Raw genomic sequence first — 21582 nt, 5'->3', positions numbered from 1 at the left:
GAAAACCTGGTATTACGACTGAAAGTTACCTCTAGTGCTTGGTTCACTCTTGAGTTGGAAGAGCTGAGCTTCTACTCTGGACAATTGCTGCTGAAGTGTCTCTACTGTCTTCCTGTGCTCTTCTTGCAGGTTCCTGACTTGATCTCTGAAATTGTTCCGGAGAGCTTCGTTCTGGGCTGTCAGCTGACTCAAAGCCTGGGCATGCTCTGTTTTCATCACCATGTTCTCAGATTGTATTGTGCAGAGCCTGAAAACAGCGTACACACAAAACATAAGAAACAAACAGCAAAACATTGTCATTTTTACATTTCAAAATTTTTAGAGTTTACAGTTGTTTTCAGTTTTCATGTGTATGATTATCTTAGAATGACCGTGCAACTTTTTTCCATTTAAACTCCTCTTTTTACAGGGAAAATCTAAGACTGAGAAAGTTACACTTATTACCTATCGTATGAATGAACTGTGCTACATAAACTCTTGATTTCTATTTCAGAACACAAAATTCAGACATCTTTGGGAAAAAATGAAAGTATTAGAGACACTGTGGTCTAAACATTCTTAAATTCAAAAATTGCAACATGACTGTTTATAGTGTCATTCAGGGCATGTCACTTACCTTTTACCCCACTTCCTTTAACATTTATTTACCAAACATTTATGCAGGACTTCTGAAAACATACTTTTCTAAGAAGCTACGTTGAATTTTTTTAAGCTTCAACTTTCAGTGCAAAAGAGGGTAGAAGAGTGTAGTTGTTAGCAAGAAAAGTGTCAGTAAGACATCAATTGTACTTGGTTTGGAGGTACTCCAGAAGCAAGACAAAATCATCACAAGCAATTAAACAAGTACAAGTATGGAAAGACTAAGCACAGGACTTGCCCTTATAAGCATACAAACTTAAATACAGCCAGAGTAGCAAAGAGCTAGTCTCTCTGGGTACAAAGGGAACCTACTGTGATATGGGTTGTTTCCAGAAAAATGCAGAAGGACATAATTTAGTTGATTACAATGAATCATCATGTGGCTATCAGGAACAGATAAGACAGTACAAAGATAGACACAAGAAGTCAACACTTCCTGATACTAAGGTGTAGTTTCTAATGAATATTTCATGCGAACTTCTTTGTACCCTAAATAGAGAAGAAAAGATAAGGGAAGACCCTTTTTGAAGAGCTCAAGTATTAGGTACTCATGTGATTTTTCAAGAAGTGATACAGATTAAACAGATTCCTTTTGCTTTGACAGAAATAGCAGATTAAGATTGTGGCAAGCATAGACTTAAAAACCAGAACTTTCTGTAAGGAAAGGCACTTGGTGGACGCAGGACTGGATATTTTGTCAGTGAAATTGTTTCCTCTGCATTTAACTACCTTATTTTTCTAATAGGAAACATCCATAAAATATAGTTTAGCAGTCCAACACAAACGTAGTGCTGAACATTGGACTTAAAAATAGTCAACCTGATTAAACAATGTTCATTTTCAAATCTGATAGTTAACAGGTAGAAAGCTTGCAGAAATCTCAAATTCCCTGATCAGCTACTACTTCATTTTCATTGATGAAACTTCTGAAGGCTGATGAAAAACAGCAAACAATCCTTTTGAAAATTCCTTTAACTTTCTCAACAGTTATGCCCTTTCTTTGGGAAGTACAGTTATAGGTCACTACATGCCCAGCCCTTAAAGCTCACACAAAATAAAATATCTATATTTATTCATCAGCAGACCATACTTTTCACGGAGTTCTGCCTCTTTTGCAACAGTCTCTTGCAGCATCTTATTGTGTCTTTCCAGCAGGGTGTCATGTTCAGACTGCAACGCCTGGAGTTCAGACGCATTCATCTGTGAATTATGCTGAGCATCTTGCAGCTTAACTTTAAGTTGATCTATCACCATTTCCAACTGTTCTCTGCAAGGGAGAAAAAAGAAATGAACAGCATACATTTAAAAAGAATTATATTCTTTCAGAACCTATATTATATCCACCATCTTTTGTATAGCTGATCCAAATTGCTTATTTATTAATTAAATCAATACAGCACCATGACCAAAATAATCTTAGAATGTGACTGCAGCAGAAACAATTAGGAAAGTTCTGATCGTGTTTCAATATGAGTACATATAGGTTTATCACATCCCATCTGAACTGCTGGGAATGTAATTTTTGGGGTAGAAGGTGTGACTGCTATCACTTTCTACTTCAAGCTGGTTTGGAGGAACAAGACAGAAGAAAAATAATACATGGGATGCAGATGGGAGAAAAAATTTCTTCTTAAAAGTGGTGGAGGGTTTTTTGTTTAGGAAGTGCACATCAGTTCAGTGAGACTGAATACAGGAGACAAATGGTTGGAGGAGATTTTGAGCAAAGGACTAGAAAGCAACATCAATATGTAAAAACAGGTAACTCCGTTGGTCAGAAATAAATCAAAATCAGATATACCAGGAGGAAAAAGTCTTAAGTCAGACACATTCTCCTTTTAGCTTTCTGTATTTATACCTGAAGACATCTCCATTATGTCATGAACTGTATATCTCATTAACCTTTAGAGTTGATACTTGTAAATCATTTCTTTGAAAACTATTTTTCATCTGTTTATTGCTTGATTACTTGCCCACTTTGTTTCCAATGTGACCCTCTTTCACAAAAACCTAACAATACCAGAACTTCTTGAAATTCTGCAAAAAGGAGAGACAAAGAAATGCAACTTTTGCAGTTTGCTTGCTTCAAAGAAAAGAAGGGGTAGATGTATTAAAAAAAGCCCAAACAAACCATAAAACCAAGGTCCTCTAACAAAGCACAAGTCTCCCTCTGGTGGATTTTCAGCAGCAATTGCATGTACCATTTTAAGATCTGTGTCAGAAATGTCTTTTGACATCTCATACATAAACGCCCAGTCTGTCACCAAGGACAGCTATCAATAACTTATAAAAATAACTTACAGAAACTGGTCTACTTTTGAGTGGGTTCAGGCATTTTCTGAAGTTAATCTGAATTTACCTGGCTTACAACTGTACTTAAATGATTTTCAGGGAACTTTTGGCAGTGTTCCAAAAGCCCAAAGACTTTCCCCCAAGTCTTTCCTCATATAACAGCTGATAAGTATTTCGTAAGTCTGCTGGAACTGATGCCTGAATTGGCAGCCAGAGCTTTACCTACACTAAACCATTCCTTCCTGAAAAGGTTCAAAGTGAGCTCAGCTGAACAGTACCAATCTGCTCTTTTCTTCTTAGTCGGAAATGGCGCTTTGCTGCAACACTTTATGTCAGAGAAAATGACACGTCAAGTCTACGCAGAAAATGCTGGCTAATTTCAGCTCATGAGAATCTTCCTAACACCTTACTTCTCCCTCTGACTGTAACAACAGGTAATCTACACAAAAATAAATGCTAAAAAAAAGACAAATCAAGGAATTAGAAACTAACATAGTACCACCATGGTACAAATTGATGATCCTTCTTCTGTTCAGATAGGCAGAGCCACAGTTAGATTACAGATCACATAAAGTTTATAGAAATAAAGAGGGGTTTTCTTGTTTGTTTTTTTTTCAAACCAAAGTAACTGGGGAAGCAAACTGCCTCCCTTCTGATATTTTCCTTATTCAAGCAAAGAGTGGAACCCACTTGTTGGTCAGAAATTAGCAAAGGCAAGCACAATAACTCAAGTATCAGTATTTTTCTCTATGCATATAAAAATTTTAGTTTTACCTTTCTTGTTTGGCTCCCTCAGATTCTGTCTGAGAAGCAGATTTATTCTTTTGCTGTTTTAGAACATTATGAACACGGACTTTGTAGCTCTCGAATTCAGATGTAACAGATGCTTGTTCAGCCTATCACATAGAAAACAAACCCTTAAGTTATGCTATTGACTATGGCTCCCTTATTTCTCTAAAATGAAATGCATCTTTCATTGGAAAAAAAAAAAATTAAGAACCACCTGTTGCATTTTCTTCTTTTAACTGGATAATTAAAATTGTGACTATCATAGCAGATCATGTTTCTTTGGACTTTAATTGAATATCATGTGAAACTTAAAAGAGACACTGATTTTCAACATACCAGTATTAAAGAAAAGAAAGAATACTTGCAAATTCAAAAATTGTATTCAACAGAGATTCACAAGCAAGGGGTTCTATCAAACAGCTTTAAATGAAGGCAAAGGTGAAGCAAAAAAAAGGGATAATTCTGTTTTCCTTTTATACTACCCAGGTGACAAAAATCTAATAAGCCTTAAAATTATGCATAATTTTGAGGAGTTAAGTCAGTCTTGTAATAGTATTACACAGCACAAGTTATAATATTCTAGTTGATTGTAAGGGTGTTTGGTCTGTCTTCTCTTCTAAATTCAGCTAATACATGAGCTGTGGACATACAGAAAATTACCTCACAACACAACTTCATCCTTGACTGTACAGTATACAGCAAGAATTATTCCCATCCTTCAAGTACTCACATTGTATATGTTTCTAAGAAAACAGAGATGCAGGTTTTCATTCTTGGATCTTAGGAGAAGCTCACGGATTCATTACTCATCCTTGAGATGACTAAGATGCTCTCATCTCCCAGAGGAGGATTTTGGAAAGTTTCTCTTCAGCTGAACAGGTGAGTGAAATTCCACAGTGCTGACCCTGACTAGCCACTGCTCCAGCTTTTCTGGAGTCTTTAAGATTTGTGGGCATTTCTTTAAATTAATCCTTCTCTTTTCTTCCAGTCAAACTATGTGAGCTTGAATATTCTTAAGTCCTCAGGTACACAGCCTTAAATGTCAGCATGACTTTTGCCTTCTAACCTACTATCTGCTTTAGTGTCCACCTTTCCTTTGGACAGAATTTTCCTTTGTTAATAACCTTGTAATAATAACTATTTTTTAGATGTAGGGCACCTAAAAAGGAAGGCTAATCTTCCAACAGCTTCAAGCCATGCCATCATGGAAGATCTACACTCTGACTGGTTTCACAATGTCAAGGAGCAAGCCACCATGGATAGGTACTGTAAGTCCCCAATTATGAAGAATGCATTTGTAAAACCATAATCCGTATCTACCAGTACACTCAGGCAAGCCTCCTGTAGCAGCGACCACAAAGTTTGTCCATTTCAGTTCACCTTTTTAAAATGTAGAAGTTTTTTTGAGAGGCTGCATTCAACTGTTACTTATCTGCAGGATGCATACCTATCATACAAAAGGGGGTATAGTGTGGTGCAGTAATCTCCATAAAGATAGTTTGAATGTAACAGTCCTACTATATTCCGAATCTGTCTGTCTCCAATGCAAACACTATATTCCAGGAACATCTAACACGGTGTCATATGGACAAAACCCCAGAAATAATAAAAACCTCAGCAATAGTGTCAGTTTCACATGTAACTCAGCTGCCAATTAAGAAGCTGCTCATATAGCAACATATTAAAAGGTGCTTGCAAATATATTTTTCACAGGGTGGTGGTTTTTTTTAAGTGGTATCTGTGTTAACTGGTTTTATATGGAGCAAATTATATTCCTTCTCTGTTTGTTCTTCCCCCCTTTTCTTTAAAGGCTGCTTTTTTTCCCCCCTCAGTGTATACTTGCTGATCATCTTAAATGAACTCTGACTCCCCACTACCACCACAGGTTTTCCCTACTGGAAATATAAGAGTGCAGTCCAGACGTTCCACCACAAGTGATACATGACAACCAGGACAGAGTCTGGCTTGTCCTCTATACCACCACTCAAATACATTAAGCACTGGGATAATTGCCAATTCTTGACAGACAAAAAGACGAGAGTGAAAGATCCGCAAAATATTTTTAGAGAAGCAGACAGAGAGTGCAGTAAATCTCCCTTCTGAAGTCTCTGACATTACTTCTTCCACTAGAGTACCTGGGCTGCTCTGCACTCTTCTTGCAAGGTTGCAATTTTTTGCTGGTAAGTACTCAACGTACGCTGGTGTTGCTCTGAAGAAGTTCGCAGGTGTTCCTGAACTTTATGCTTTTCTGATGTTAGTACAGCCACTTGAATCTGAAAGAGTCAGTTGCAAATTTCACTATGACAAAATTTTTTCTTCCCTCTCCAAGGGGACGTGCCACGGAGCACATAGTATTCTACTATACTAATTCTTGCACAGAACTGGTGAATATAAAATTAAAATCCAATAAAAGTAGAATAAAAAAATAGACATGGGTTACCATGTACTTAACTAAAAAAATCTATCATGTTGTTTAAAGAAAGAATGGAAGATAAAATTACAGTGGTGCGGTGGCAGCATTTAAGAAAGCCGACCCCTCTCCCTTCCCTTCCCTGCTACCTTTCATAACATTCAATTCCTATTCTGCCCAACCAACAAAATTTATACAGATGGACAACACTTAAGATTTTTGCTGACGATGTTGCGTTCTTTTGTTTTTAAACTGAGCAACTTCAATTTTTAAAGAAATTATTTTAAAACGTATCCCAGTTACAAGCTTCAAATTACACAGTCCTCTCTTTTGGTGGAAAGGGAAAGGAAAGAGGAACAAGAAAGGGTAAACCTGTTTAAAGAACATCACAGGGGAAATATTTGGGGAAGCAGCAAACAGACAAAACTCATTTAAGAAAAAGAACTAGTAACCTAGTAATAAAAATAACACCTTTTCATTCTTTAGCCTATATTCCATCTGCCCAGTACAAATCACACCCTTATTACTTAAGTAAGAAACCTTATACTAACAAAGAAGTTAAGTTTCTTGCCTTATAGGCTTCCACTTGTTGTTGACTGGCTTCCAGTTCCCCTTTTAATGATGCCTGCAACATCAGATGGTCATTTTCCTGCATGATAAAATTATCTGGTTATTAAAAAACCCCAAACCTCAGCAACTTAAAAATTCAGGTACCAGCCCATTTTTTTAAAAGTTAGTTTAGAAGTGGAATACACAGTCATTAACATCTGGACTTACAGCTTGTTTTGAATCAGCAAGTTCTTTTTTGGTTTTCACCAGGAGTTGTTTTATCTTGGCATTTCTGTCCTCATCCTGATGCATAGCTGACTGAAGTGACTCTAATGCAGAAAACAGCAGTTATATGCAAAGGAAACTTCCCCTCCTATATTTCCTTAAAAATGCTGGAAAATATTTAAGCAAATTCTGACAGATTTCTTAAGAGTTGCAAACAAGTAGCTTATAGTAAGTTTAGTATCCTATTTCCACGTATCACAAAGATCTTCAAATAAATGAATTTGTTTTAAGACCTACACGTAAGGACAGGAAGAAATGAAATTTTTAACAACATGCTGACTAGTAAAGTTTTATGAGCGTAGTATGTCAGAATGAAACCCCATCAGTCACCAATTTTCAGAACTTATGGTTGACTTAATCAAGTAAGAAACACGATTTATCAGGCAGGCAATTTGGCTTTTATTTGCTGAATACAAGATCAAGTGACTGATAACCTAGTAAAGTTTCCTTTCTGGAAAAATAATTTTGACTATGTAATTGTTTAGTCTTCCCTGCAAACTTTACTCTCACTCATCGACTTGAGTTGTTTGTGAATTGCATTTTTTACCATTACTAACTATACCATAGAGACTCTTGCTGTTTATAGTTTACTCACTTATTTCTTCCTGTAGGGTCTCTTGCTTCTGTTTCTGAATCCCCGTCTCTTGCTCAAGATCTTCTATTCTGCTGTCTTTATCAGTAATCTTCTGATTAAGTTCTTTTACTAGCCTTTCATAATCAGCTATTTCCATATCCATCAGTGTACTCTTTTGAGCATCCTGCAAGTTACACACAATGAAGCTGCAGCTTACAATCTGCCTTGGCTGCTAAGAATCTTTTTTTTTAAATTATATTTAAAAAGTATATTGCCCATCTAACAAAAACTTTGTAACTATCCATACCCACAAGCAACACCCATTCATCAGGTTTCCATACCCTCAATAAATAATCTGTTTTCAAACAAGAACTAGAAGCTTTGAAAAACCTGTTACTAGTTTTAACACTTTTACCATCATCTTCAGCCCTTACAACAAGGGCAGCTTCTGAATAGCGCACCATGCAAGTACCAGACATCTGAATTCTGTTCCTATTTCTACTCATGACAGGCCACATAACCAAAGCTAAAACAAACAAACAAGCAAGCAATAAAAAAAAAGAAAACCATACCCAAAAGTACTCATCAGCTCTCCAAACACAAAACCAGGGGTAAAAACCCTCATGTTTTCCCTTTTGCAAACCTTGGGCTTTAAAATCCTCAGAACAGAAAGGGAGGCATTCAACAGCAAGATGGGCCAAAATCTTTTGTAGTCCAGTAAGCACTAACATGAACAGCAACTCTACCTTCCTGGCCAGCTCTAGTTCTTGCAGAGTTTTCTGCAGATGTTTCTTTTCCTTCTGTAGTTGCATCTGAAGCTCCTCCATTTCTCGGAGAGCACCACTATGTTCCTGAAATTTAAATACTTCTCAATTACGCAGTCCAATTTCAAAATAGATGTCAGCATCTATTTACACTTACACACACACACTCTTAGGTTGTACAACGATAAGATTTTTTTTTTTTTTTTAGGAAATCGCTGGGAACCAAAGAAAAACCCAGAAGATTATGAAGTGTTTTTCACATTCTGTAACAACCCCCAAACTACTCTAAGTGACAGTCTTGCAAAGTTCTTTCAATGAACAGACCAAACCTTCAAAAAAGACCGAGTCAAGTAACAAGAAGAGAAAGTATGGAACTTGTTCTATAAAAACACAGTTTACAAAGGTCTAACAGAAGTCGCATCCAGTGAAAGTAAGGCTTCAGCCCATTCGCCATCTCTACAGAATACTACCTTTGTCTTCTGTTCTTTTAGAAGCTTTTCAGCTTCTAGTTCTTTGTCAGCCTTTGCCTTGGCTCTTTGTATCTCCAGTATCTGAGCTTCCAGAAGCTTAGCATTACATTGCAGTGTTTCAACACGAGCCAGGAGGTCTTCATTAGCAGAGCGTAACTGATCATGCTGAAATGATCATAGTGGAAAGATAAAAATGTAAGCTGAATTTGCGTGCGACTTTGACAGGTAAGATATTGTCTATATATAAAAAACAAACACCGACTTCTATCCAACTCCCTTACAAACAGCACTCCTACAGATGAGTCTTGTCCATCTTAACTGTTTTAAACCAGATTAAGAAATAGGCTAAATTAAAGTCACTAGCACAATTTGATTATTTTTTTCAGAGTTCATTTGCCCAGCTTTCTGTAAGATGGCTAGAATTCTAAGAAATCTGAAAAAAATACCCCAACATTTATGCTTTCTGCAATAATCACCTTCCTCCCAGAATAATATGCAAGGTTCAAGTACTTATTGCCCACTTCAAATACAGCTGCTGTATTTATAAATAAATGATCATACTATTAATTCCTAAAAAAGATATAATTGCAGCACCACTAAGCCTTCAACGAGATCACATCAGTACATAGTAAGAAATCCTCCTGTATCTGGACTATTTTTGCAATGATTTTAACAGATTTAATTTTGAAGTCTTCAGTGTTTTATCTCAGTCTCTCTTATGCGGATTAAGAACGAAGTATAAGTGAACGAAGCTGCCAATTACCTAAACAGTGTTTTTATTTACAAAATACTTTGTAGCAAACTTGAATAAATCAATGCCTACATAATCAGCAGAATTTGCTGAATTTAGAATATGCTGCTATTTGTCATTTCTTCCTACGCTATTCACTACTACCTTCTGTTTATAAGGAAACAGTGGCCTAGGTGGATCTTCAGTGTAATTATGTATGGGGCCTGGGAGTTTAAATCCTAAATCCCAAACCCATTTCAGTTAGCTTTGCAAAAATGTGTCTCACAGCTGCTTAATTACCATCTTAGACTCTTCTGAATGCCACTGTAGTACTCCACAATGCATCCTAAAGTCTCATCCTTGTGCAAGATGCAAAAAAGCATAATTAATTTAGTATATTTAAACACTGTTGATTAAATAACAAAACCACATTTTGTCTAAAAAACAGAAGAAAAAAATGTAACACTTAAAGGTTACTGTACTTCATGAGAAGTCTAGGTGTGAAATCAGAGAAATAGTGCAAGTTTGATACTTTGTTTTTATATCTGGTACATGCCGCACAGTTGTACCTCCAACCGAAGCCAGAGTGGATCACCTGCTCTTTTCTGTGAGTTGACCTGGGGTAAATTAAACCCTTTCTATTGAAAAGGCCAGACATTCTAGATATATTTACCTTTGTCACAGCCCAGATAACGTATCAGATGTTGGAAAAAAAACCCCTGAATTTCAAGTCACTATCCAAAATGCACTATATAGTAACAATCAGATGAATAAAACTTAAGCACAATAGGTAAAAAAAATTTTACTGTAATTAACAATAGATCAGACATGTATACAGAACTGACCTGCTGGGATGACACCTGTAGCTGTCTTGTGAGGTCATCTACCTGACGTTCAAGATTATTTGCTCTGCCTTTTTCAGAATCCAGCAGTTCTCCTTGCTTATCGTATTCCATCAAAAGATTCTTAACACATACAAACACAAACCCATCATTTTTTTTACAATATACATTGCATAAGCACATTCTATACCTCAGACACTTACTTATCTTCCTAATATTTCAGCATCTAAGTTGTCTCACTGCAACATCAGAAATATCAGAATGGAATAAAAGCTATCGTTCCATTACAGGCTCTGGGAGAAACACTTTTCAGTTCACAATATTCTAGAATAATTCAGGTTGGAAAAGACCTCAGGAGGTCTACATTCAACCTCCTGCTTAAAGCAGGGCCAGCAATGAGAACAGACCAGGTTGCTCAGAGCTTTGTCCAGTCAGGTCTTTCCAAGGACCTGCCTCCAAGGATGGAGATGACACTACACCTCTGGGCCACCTGTTCCAAAGCTTCACCATCCTCATAGGGTAAAAATGTTTATCCATGTATCCAGTTGGAATCTCTCATTTTGATTTAGGACTACTGTCTCTCATAGAATCATTTAGGTTGGAAAAGACCTTTAAGAGCACCGGGTCCAACCATTAACCTAGCACTGCCAAGTCCACCACTAAACCATGTCCCTCAGCACCACATCTACACGCCTTTTAAATACCTCCAGGGATGGGGACTCAACCACTTCCCTGGGCAGCCTGGCCCCATGCTTGACAACCCTTTCGGGTTTTCTTAATATCCAACCTAAACCTCCCCTGGCACAACTTGAGGCCATTTCCTCTCGTCCCATCGCTTGTTACTTGGGAGAAGAGACCGACACCCACCTCGCTACAACCTCTTTTCAGGTAGTTGTAGAGAGTGATAAGGTCTCCCCTGAACTTCCTTTTCTCCAGACTAAACAACCCCAGTTCCCTCAGCCGCTTCTCATAGGACTTGTTCTCTAGAACCTTCACCTTCATGGGAGTGCTGACCGAAGAGAGATAATGACTTCCCTTACCTACTAGCTGTACTCCTGTTCTTGCAGCCCAGGATGCTGTGGCCACCTTTGGTACCAGAACACAGTTTTCTCATTCTCAGTGCACTGCCTACCAAAACCCTGAAATTCTTTTCAGCAGCCACACGGTCCCCAGCTTGTATCAAGGAGTTCCTCTCTCCCACATGAAGACCTTTGCATCTGTCTTTGTTGAACTTCAGAAGGTTTCTGTCAGCCCATTCCTCATGCCTGTCTAGGTCTCTCTGAATGGAAGCCCTGCCCTCAAGTCTATTGACTGTTCTCAATTACGAATAATCTGACAACTTGATGAATGTGTACTCCATCACCTTCTCCAGGTCATTGTTAAAGTTCAATAGGACAGGTCCCAGCACAGACCCCTTTGGTACCCCGTTAGTTACTGGCATCTAGTACAAGCCATTAATTGCTACTCTCTGAGCCAAACCACGCAACTGGTTTTTTTATTTTTTAAGCACCCATTCAGTGGCTTACCCATTTAGACTGTGATGTCCTAGCGTGGATGCAAGAGTACTGTGAAAGAGCATCAAAAGCCTTCCTATAGTCAAGATAAGAGACATCCACTGTTCTCTCATCCACAACTCCAACTGTTTTATCATGACAGGCAATCAGACACAATTTACTCTTGGTGAACCAATGCTGCCTGTCCCCAGTCACCTGCTTCATGTGCCCAGAGACGTGCTCCAAAAGGACCCACTCCCAGGGAATAGTTTATGTCTTTACCAATTAAGGACTTTCTAACTGATCCCCAATTTAATGTACTTTGAAGAATTCATAAGGATTTATGTTTTGCCTCAGCAACACATTGTTTGATATGTATGATGCTAGATTTAAAAGGTTTAAAAATACCATCCAGTAGAAAGGAAGTGCCTTATTTTCTTCTGACAGCAGCCGCACAGTTCTGTTACTAGAACCTTACATTTCTCGATTTGGGTACTCAACCGCACTGACATAATTTCTTTTGCCAAACATACTTGTGCAAGTAAATAGCAATATATATCCAGGCTAGGCTTCAAAAGCAAAGTATTTTCTGACAGTTAACTGTCTTTCGTAAATATAGTACTATTCTTACCTTATAGCTTTCAGCTCCTTGAATGACATCTTTCATTGAAGCAGACAACTGATCTTTTTCTGATCGAACCAACTCCAATTCTTCCCTCAGAGTCTGCATCTTATTACAAAGAAGTGTGTGTCATTAAAACAGAACCCCAGATACAGAATGTTCTTCATATTAAGAAGCAGTCAGGGTACCTCTTTTCGGCTGGCATCTAATTCTTTCTTTGCTTTCACAGCAACGACCTTAATTTTATTTAGCTTCTCTCCTTTTTCTGCAGATTCTTTTTCCAGCCTTCCTAAAATAAATAAATAAGAAAGTGAAAAAATACGCCTCCCCTCTCCCCCAAGAAATGAAATGAAATTAGAATACAAATACCAGCATGACTTTGAAGAAAAACAAAATATAAAGCAGGGGTGTGTGTTCAAATATTTCATTCAGTCAAGCATTTAAATTTAATCTGAAGCTAAAACATCCAGCCGCACAGACAGCTTAGGGACAATCTTTCCCTGTTTCAGAGGCTTCCATCACAGTTAACGTAAAAAGCCATATTCCTGTCTACTGCTACTTACAGTTGTAACAACTCGGAACCATTTTCTTTCCAACAACCATATGTTGGGATAACTGCAATGAGGCAACAGTAGTTTTGGCAAAGTGTTGCTTTCCTCTCCTATTGACAGCCTTAGGGATTCTTATTGACACAATTATTTCCCTTATTTAAAAAATAAAGATGAAATCCACTACACTGTTTATAGCCAAATGTACACAGGAAGAAAAAAACCTTAAGAAATACCAAATGATAACCGACTTAAGATTGCTAAAAATATTTTAAATCCCTAATGGAAGGAATATTGTAGGAAGTTGTATTGATATCTACTTCCCCACCTTCCTTAGCTTGTAGGAAATACAGGACAACTATGCGGAGAAAGAAAAACTAACAATCCAAAACCTCCCAACTGTTTACATAAGAGAACAGCAAGAAAGATACCAATTTTTTCTTGAAGCTCTGCTACCGAAGACTGTTGATCAGTTTTCTCAGTCAATGTCTCCATTAAATTCTGTATTATAAACAAAGATACAAGAAGTATTACAAAAATTTCTTTGTGATATCTGTTTTTCCCCTAACAAGCCACCAGAAGTTTCAGCTACAGCTGGACTGTGTCTACATTCTTACTACCAAGAAAGTCTTTATGTGCAATTTCATATCAGCTTCGTAAATGAAAAGCATACTTATGTTGAAAGGAAAACATTCCAACCTTTTAACAGCTGCTTTCCATCCTGTCCGAGGACAAAAAATGGGAGACCATTAATTCTGCAGCTGTCAGGTTTACATAACCATCAATTCCCAGGACCTGAAGTCAGGAGCAGCTAATGCAGATCAAGCAGGAGTTTTGTTTGAGATGGAGTCAGAAAGTTAGAGGTGAAAGATTATGAGGTCAGTTAGTCCATCTAGTTAAATGATCACTTTGGGGGGTACTGATAGGAAGAGAGGTTCAAGTACAAACAGCTTTTGTCAAAATAGCATTATGATTGGTTTTGTTTGGTTGTTTTTTTTCCTGGGGGGAGGGAGGGGATTCTGAGGTGCTAGGAAACTCAGAAACATGTGCTTTCTAGAAGGGAAACTCAATTTGAGGCCAAGGAAAAAAAAAAAAAGAGAGAATTGAAAGTATTTTTTGAACCTTAATTCTGAAGACTTTAGAGGTTTAGTCTGTATACTTCAATAACAAAATATAACCTTTAGAGAACTCAGTTCGTCTTTCACATTTCTAAGCTCAGTTTCCTTTTGTTCCAGAATCAAATTTAAGTCGTCTTGGTTTTCTGATCCTTTTTGCTGTTCTTGTATTTGACTTTCATAAAAAGCAAGTTTTTGAGCGATTTCTTCAGTATTAGCTAGGAGATCTTGATTTTCAATCCTTGTTTTTTCACTGGCATTCTTCAGCTCCTGGATATCATGTTGAAGTGCTTCTTTTTCAGACAACACTCCTTCCAATTCTTCTCTCAAGAGGTCCTTTTCTTTTTCAAAATCCTGAATCAGGGATCTATGTTCTGCATATTGAGCTGCATTTTCTTCCTCTAGTCTCTCAACTTCCCGCTGCAAATGAAGAACTTTCTCCTCGTTCTGTACAGCAAGGCACTGCTCTTCTTTCATTTTTGCCAAGCATTCATTTGCAATTTGTAACAAGTTAAAAGAATCATATTCTTCATCAGCATCAGAAACGCTGGACCCCACTTGCTCAAGTAAGTGGTACAGCTGAGTTCTTACAAGGGATCTGTGCGCTTTTTCACTTTCAAGTAATGTTGATATATGGTCTTTTTCTGCAGTCATCATTTGTAGGTTTTTTTCTAAGTTTTCAGACTGCTCTTTCAACACTAACCAACCATCTTTTTCAGATGTAAACTTTTCCAGCTCTTCACTTAATTCGCCTTTTTCCTGAATGATTTTCTTATTTTCCTCACGAAGAGTATATGCTTCAGATGAAAGGTTCTCTCTTTCACGCACCAGAGTTTCAATCTGGTTTTCCAGTTGCTCTAGTGTTTGAGCATTTTCACTCTTCCTAGTTAAAGCTTCGTTCAGTCTCTCTGTTAATTCTGCCACCTTTTTCTTCAGGTCGCTGTTGTACTGGTTAGCAACACCTACTTCTTGCTGAAGTTCCTGAACTTTTCTTTGTTCTTGCTTGCACCTTTCCTGAAGGTTTTCTCTCTCTTCACCCAAGCATTTTACTTCATTTAAAATATCCTTGTTTTGATCAGTAAGAGCAACGATCTTCTCTTCCAGTTCTTTCACAGCAGTGAGGGAGCTTGTTATTGTGTTATTCTCCTCCTGAAGACTAACAATTTTACATTTAAGTTCTTCTATCTCTAGCAGATTAGACGACAATTTTTCTGTTTCTTCCTGGAGGCGATTCACAGTTTCAAGAAGAACATCCTTTTCATTGAAAGCAGCTCGGAGTTTCTGTTGCAGTTCACTGACATCAGAAGCTTGCTGTTGTCTCATTGATTCAAACTCCTGGCTGATCTTTCCAGCAGATTCCCCTAGCTCAGTCTGTAGAGTTTCCATTGTTTCTCTCAGGCTGTTGTAACTGGACACTGCTTCTTCTTTCTCCTGAGTTAGCTTTTCAAGCTGTTCTCTAAGTTCCTGCATTTCAAAAACTAATGCCATCTTTTCTTTTTCAGAACCAGATAATAAAGTTTCATTTAGTTCAGAAATTTCTCTCTTATGTTGCTCTTTCAGAGTTTGAGTTTCTAACTTATGCTCTTTCACAGCGGTTTCACAGTACTGTCTTGCTGCTTGAAGCTCCAATTTCAGTTTTTCGATTACACCACAGTAATCTTCTTTAGTAAGCTGCAATTCATTTATCTTAAAGTCCAAGTCTTCCCGCTCATGAAAGTACTCGTCCTTTATGCGATGGATTTCCTCTTCCAGTTTTAGTTTAACATTACTCATGTAAGTTAACTCATCTTTTAATATACTATGTTGGGACTGGAGCTCTTCTAAGCTATGCTCCAGGTGCCTAACCTTTTCTTCCATTTTCGCTTCTACACAAGGTTCTTCTTGTGAGTCTACAAGATCTATCTTGCTTTCTACATTTTTATTTAAGACTTCTCTCAGCTGCTCCAAGTCATACTCACGCTGGTCAGTATGAGCACACATTTCATCCTTCGCATTTTTCTCTTTTATGAAGCCCTCCTCTGCCAAATTGTGCTGTAACTGATTTATCTGATTTTGCTTTTCTTCATTTTCTTTACAAGATATTTCAATCTGATGCATCAACTCTGACACCTCTTCCTGATGGGCAATTTTTAATTTTTTAAGCTCTTCATTCAGATTATTGATTTCATTATGGTAACACTGAGAGTTGCTTTTAATAGTTTCTTGAAGATTTGTCACTTCTTTGTTTTTGTCTTCATTCACAGTTTCCAACTGCTTGCTCAGACACAAAATTTGCTCCTCATAAGTAGATTTAATTCTTTGGATATAATCTTGTAATCTTTTAACTTCTTTTTGACTATCACTATGATGTTCAATCTGTTCCACCAGCCCCATTTGTTTCTTCACTTGTTCCTCTAATTCTATTTTCAGCTTTGTTAAGTCCTCATTGTGTTTGCATTGTGCATTTGCTAATTCACTCTTCAGAGCTTTTCTTTCTTTCAGAGAGTCAATACTTAATTGCTCCGGTTGCTTCTGCAATTCTTCTGTCTTAGCCACTGCAGCCTAAACAAACATACAAGTTATTAAATACTGGTAATTTAGCACACAGAATTTCCAAATAAACTGTTTACAATAATGAATTAGAAGATTTAGATTTAGGAGTCCTTAGTTTTAAAAATTGCTATAGTTTTAAAATATCTAACTATGTTAGGACAACTCAATTCAGAAGACACTGCAGAGAGTACAAAAACGTTTGCAGAATGAGAAAGGAAAACGAAGTCTTAAATCATGTTTACCAGCATAATTTCACAAAACGGTCATGAAAGATTTCAGCTTTAGCAACTATTACGATAATGTATTAAAGACCAAATTACTTTTAGCGCATCAAATTCAAGTATCTGGAATATAACAATGTTCATCAATTGCAAGCAATTCACTCTTTACTTTATTATTAAGATTACAGACATAATTTAGATGCCTTGGCTGACAGGCTCCTTCCTATGAATACCTGAATGTAAACCTCATATTTCCCCTGGAAAGACAGAGCTGATTGATTGAAGCCATCACATCAGTAGGCTACTAATGCACAGACTGAGTTCTTTTGGAACAGCTGTGGATCTAGCCGGTGCATATAAGAATTTTGTATTTATTGTCAGTCCTATAAAAACTATAAATTAGGGGGTACAGAGAAAATATGCTTTAAAAATATGAAGCCTTCAGACTTTTTTTTAAGGTAAAACAGAACACAGGTAAGTGAAGAAAAAGATTAAAAAGAAAGTGAAATACACAACAAGAAAACTAGGAAATAAAGATAAACATAATTCTGAAATATTTTAGTAATGTTCTATTGCTCATTTCAGTACCTCTGCTTCTTGCTTTCTTTGAATATTTTCTTTTTTCAGAGCTAAGCACTGCTGCTGACTTTCAGCTTTTTCCAGAAGTACAACATCCAGTCTTTCTGTGAGAGCCTAATTTTAAGGGAGAAAGATCACTGAAAGAAGGGTTCCTTAACAATGGAATCCTGAATGACTTTTGCAAACTGTAGGAACTCGCATATTGGTCATGACTTTTTTTGCCAATTAAACAGATCAGTCTGATTTTAAAAGTTACTTTCAACTCAAATATGACAGATACGGAATAGGTAGACTAAAACAATGATGTTCAGTAATAGGTTCTGTTCAAAATCGTATTTCCGATCAGCTCATTTTTTATTGTCAGGTGGTAGTGGTGGGGGAGCTCCCCCTCTGTAGAAGCGAAATTTCCATCCAAATTATTAACAACAATTTTCCAGTTGATAAATTCCTCCTCGCTACCAACTTTCCCTTTCATATGCTGTCTATGACCCTTACTTTGAGAAAGACAGATGTTCTTGCCATTTAAAAAAAATCCCAGTTACTTTCCTAAAAGTATTTCTTGTGACATGCAACTTTAATTATGTATTTCTGATCTCATCAAATGACTGCCTCGGAAGTTTTCTAAATGGCTAAAGTCTTCCCGCAGTGGTCATTCTAAAATAAACAAAAGCCTGTCTAACCAACTACACAAGGAAAAAGTCTTGCTGAGGAAATTGTACTATTCTGTACTGTTCCTCACAGAACTAATAGTGTCTTCTGAAAAGCGGAGTAAGTATGTGGGGGAAGGAAGAAAAAAAAGGTTTTATTTAGGAAGTGTCTTGAATTCCTGAAAATTGATTACATTCAATTTGAATAACAGTTTTAAAGCTATTTACTATTTCCCACAAATTATCTCTGTAGATTTATTTCAGCTAACATTATGTAATACATTAGAAACCCATTACATATTCCTACCTGAATAATATCATCAGCTCCTCCAGTAGCTGCTTTAGATCTGAGTTCTTCAATCTCTTTCTCTAGTTCTTAAAGAAGTACAGAAATTTCACAGCATGAATTGATGCTCCATCACAGTAGCAAATTACTAGTAAATCCAGTGCCTAACACCACTCTTATTCAAATCAGAGATGTCTTTTACTTCATCAATTTTTGTTTGTTTCTGAGTGATATAAAGGGCTAATGGAAACAGAACAAACATTCAGTACTACCTCTCCAGTCCTGACATTTAGCATGGTTTCCTGAGGAAGCAAAGCTTCCTTGTTTGGGTGGAGGGACAACAGATAGAAAGTAAGACAATCATAAAAAAAAATTCTATCTATTTCATGATCAATTTAAGCCAGACAAAAGATATTCAGTTCCTACTGGTTCTCTAAAAATAGGCAGCAGGTAGAAGAGCAAGATCTTATGAATAACCCCACTGAAGAAGAACCCAGTATAGCCCATCCCTATCCTTACTGCTTTGCTGGGCAGCTACCAGCAGTCAGCATAACTAACTCCAAACAAGGGGAAGCGACACCAGTGCAAGTAGCGGGCCACTGGAGGAAAAGGGACAGCAGAGAGAAGGACAGCACATGAGAACACAGATTTACACAGGATGCTTTTAGGTGGTTAACACAAAATTTTGGTTGGTATATTTTATGATTTCTTCTTAAAGAAGCAAATGATCGAATATAAAGTAGCTAACTATTTTAAAGAAACCATTGTACTCTACAACAGTACTAATTATGCAGAAATCTATCAGAGACGTTCCCCCTCCCATCTGCTTCCTGAAAAGCAACAGGTATCCCTGCAACAGATACGGGGAACAGACAATGACAAGTCCTACTTCAACTCTTGCACAAGCTACATTGTTCCATCATGCCATACTGCCAGATCAAAATTAATTTAATACCTGACAAAAGCAATGCTTCTTTTTCTTCCCTTCCTTGCTCTAAGGACTTCAGCCTTTATCCTCCCACAAAAGAGTGAAATTGCAGGAAAAAAATCTAGGATATTTGCCTAGAATTTAAATCTACCTAGTAAAAATATGCAGTGATACTAGGAAAGGTCAGATAGTACCAAGCATTAAGGCAGAAATTGTTCTCTTTCCAGTAAGGTACCTGTACATCTTGACTTTGCTTTCTGTATAAGCATCACTTGCTTTTTTGCAAACTTGATGAGGTCTTCTTTGGGCAATGTGTCCAGCTGTAAAAAAGTACGTATTAGAGAAACCAGCTTCCTCTAACCCAGAGGTAAACAGAAAACAGGGCATTTTAGCATCCGATTTCCAAGTTGTTAAATTTTAGGGCAAGAAACTGTCTTACCACACATTTGCAAGAACAATAACAGTCCAAGTTACTGCTGTTATGTTATCCAATTCTGTTATTTCAAGTGCAATAACAGAAACGACTTCTAATTCTGTACTTTTCCAAAATCATTCTAGAGCACACAACTGGGCAGCATCAGTTCGACAGGAGAACTCAGTTGGGAAGGGTTACGATTCAGCAATATAATTTGAACAATGTTTTGAAAATAACATGCTGACCTAACATTGACATTGTTTAAACTTAATTCCAACAAATGCAAAGAAGTCTGTGTACATTATGAAACAGACTACTGCCAGAACTGGATGCTACTAATATTTTAGCAAATATTATGACAGGAAGCGAACATACCAATAAGAGATTCCCCCCCCCCCCCCCGCCATGTTTTCCAAAACACCTTAGCCTAGTGTTTGTAAATCAATTTTTCAAGAAGTCTAGAAGACAGGAAACTGTTTAAAAATATCTTTATGTCTTCCTAGTAGTCACAGCTTGCATGCTAAGCTGTAACTCTTTCAACTACTGCTATCCACATAAATTAGGTTTGTGAGGACTGTTTACCTTTGATTTTCCTGATCCTGGTGTGACAGAAGACGCCACCATCTCTTGCCCAGCATCTTGAACCTACAACAAAATAAAGCACAATCTGCGGTAACTGAACTTTTTAATTAAGACTACTGAAGGAACTAACTGAAAGTCTGCAAACACTGAGAATAACTGCATATAGTGGGAGCTCAAGAAAAAAATTAAAAATATATTTGTAGGACTAGTCAGAAGGATAACAGAAAAAAAATTTGAGAGATCTATTGTGATTAGTCCAATACAGCAGCAGAATAGAAAACTCCTGATTTCCAAACCAGTGTGATCTTATGATTCCATTACTGAACTGACATCTAGAGTTGATACGCTACTGAAAAATCATTTTATTTACAAGAGGTTACAAAGGTGTGTGTCATCACTATCTTGTTCTTAAAAGATTCATTAAAAAAAGGCAGGAATGAAGAAAAAACTTGTAGCCGAGAAGCAATTAAATCAAACTTCGGAAACTTTTGAACCACATATACCCCTTAACTTTTTTTTCTTTCTTTCTTAAACACACTGGTTATCACTGAAATTGTTGGCCTAAAAAATATATTTGAAAAGACTCCGCAAAGCCATGGCTCTTCTGAACAAAATATAACCCTCACCTCCCCCCCTTTTTTTTTTTGTACACACCCATTAGCACTAAAAGTGCTGGCCTGACAAACATATTTGAAAAGGCTCTGCAAATTCTGGGCTCTCCATTCCTAACATACATGCATAATGCCTTCTACTGTAAACTTCCACTGATCTAATCTGTAAGACTCTATGTCACTTTACAGTGGTTTATATGAGATATGCTTACCTATACTTGGAAACATGAAGAAACATACATAACTAAGATGGGGCAAAGGAAAATGGAACAGACTTCCAATATATTAAGGGTAGCATTTCCAAGCTTTGACCTTTACCCTCCTTTTTCCTTCATATTCTGTGTGTGTGTGTGTGTAAAGTGAAGGGGTGCATATGTAAATATTTGTGTTTTTATATATCTACGTGTGTGTGTGTATATGTATACACACATACCTTCACTTTTATTTTGCTACTCTCTTTATTCTGACAAAAACCCCTTATAATAGAAACTAAGGAAAAACCAAACTGGATCTAAGCACTACTAGAATGAAGAATCACTGACTAACAATTTAGAGAGAACAGCTGATACAAATAACAAGAAAGGCCATCATTAGAAATATGAGTTCAAGTACAGACCAAGGACAAAGGTGGTTACAGTTATCTCTCTCTGTATCACATGGGC

General features: G+C 37.1%; 1 protein-coding gene across 2 annotated transcripts in view; it reads right to left on the bottom strand.

Annotated features, from left to right (window-relative positions):
- GCC2 (GRIP and coiled-coil domain containing 2) overlaps nt 1-21582 on the bottom strand; it is a 32110-nt gene that overhangs the window by 8582 nt on the left and 1946 nt on the right. For both annotated transcript variants that reach the window (XM_076360179.1, XM_076360189.1), the window contains exons 2-19: nt 20310-20372; nt 19548-19632; nt 18406-18473; nt 17461-17565; nt 14183-16660; nt 13436-13505; nt 12645-12745; nt 12466-12564; nt 10345-10464; nt 8770-8934; nt 8282-8386; nt 7557-7719; nt 6905-7005; nt 6699-6776; nt 5853-5990; nt 3703-3824; nt 1730-1906; nt 30-247 (exon numbers count right to left, since the gene is read on the bottom strand). In XM_076360179.1, coding sequence (XP_076216294.1) covers nt 30-247; nt 1730-1906; nt 3703-3824; nt 5853-5990; nt 6699-6776; nt 6905-7005; nt 7557-7719; nt 8282-8386; nt 8770-8934; nt 10345-10464; nt 12466-12564; nt 12645-12745; nt 13436-13505; nt 14183-16660; nt 17461-17565; nt 18406-18473; nt 19548-19632; nt 20310-20372 — 4456 coding nt within the window. The remainder of the gene's footprint in view (nt 1-29; nt 248-1729; nt 1907-3702; nt 3825-5852; nt 5991-6698; nt 6777-6904; nt 7006-7556; nt 7720-8281; nt 8387-8769; nt 8935-10344; nt 10465-12465; nt 12565-12644; nt 12746-13435; nt 13506-14182; nt 16661-17460; nt 17566-18405; nt 18474-19547; nt 19633-20309; nt 20373-21582) is intronic.

Source organism: Aptenodytes patagonicus, chromosome 1, assembly GCF_965638725.1.
Source record: "Aptenodytes patagonicus chromosome 1, bAptPat1.pri.cur, whole genome shotgun sequence".
Classification (NCBI taxonomy): Eukaryota; Metazoa; Chordata; class Aves; order Sphenisciformes; family Spheniscidae; genus Aptenodytes; species Aptenodytes patagonicus.
This window is presented reverse-complemented; position numbering and strand designations above follow the sequence as displayed.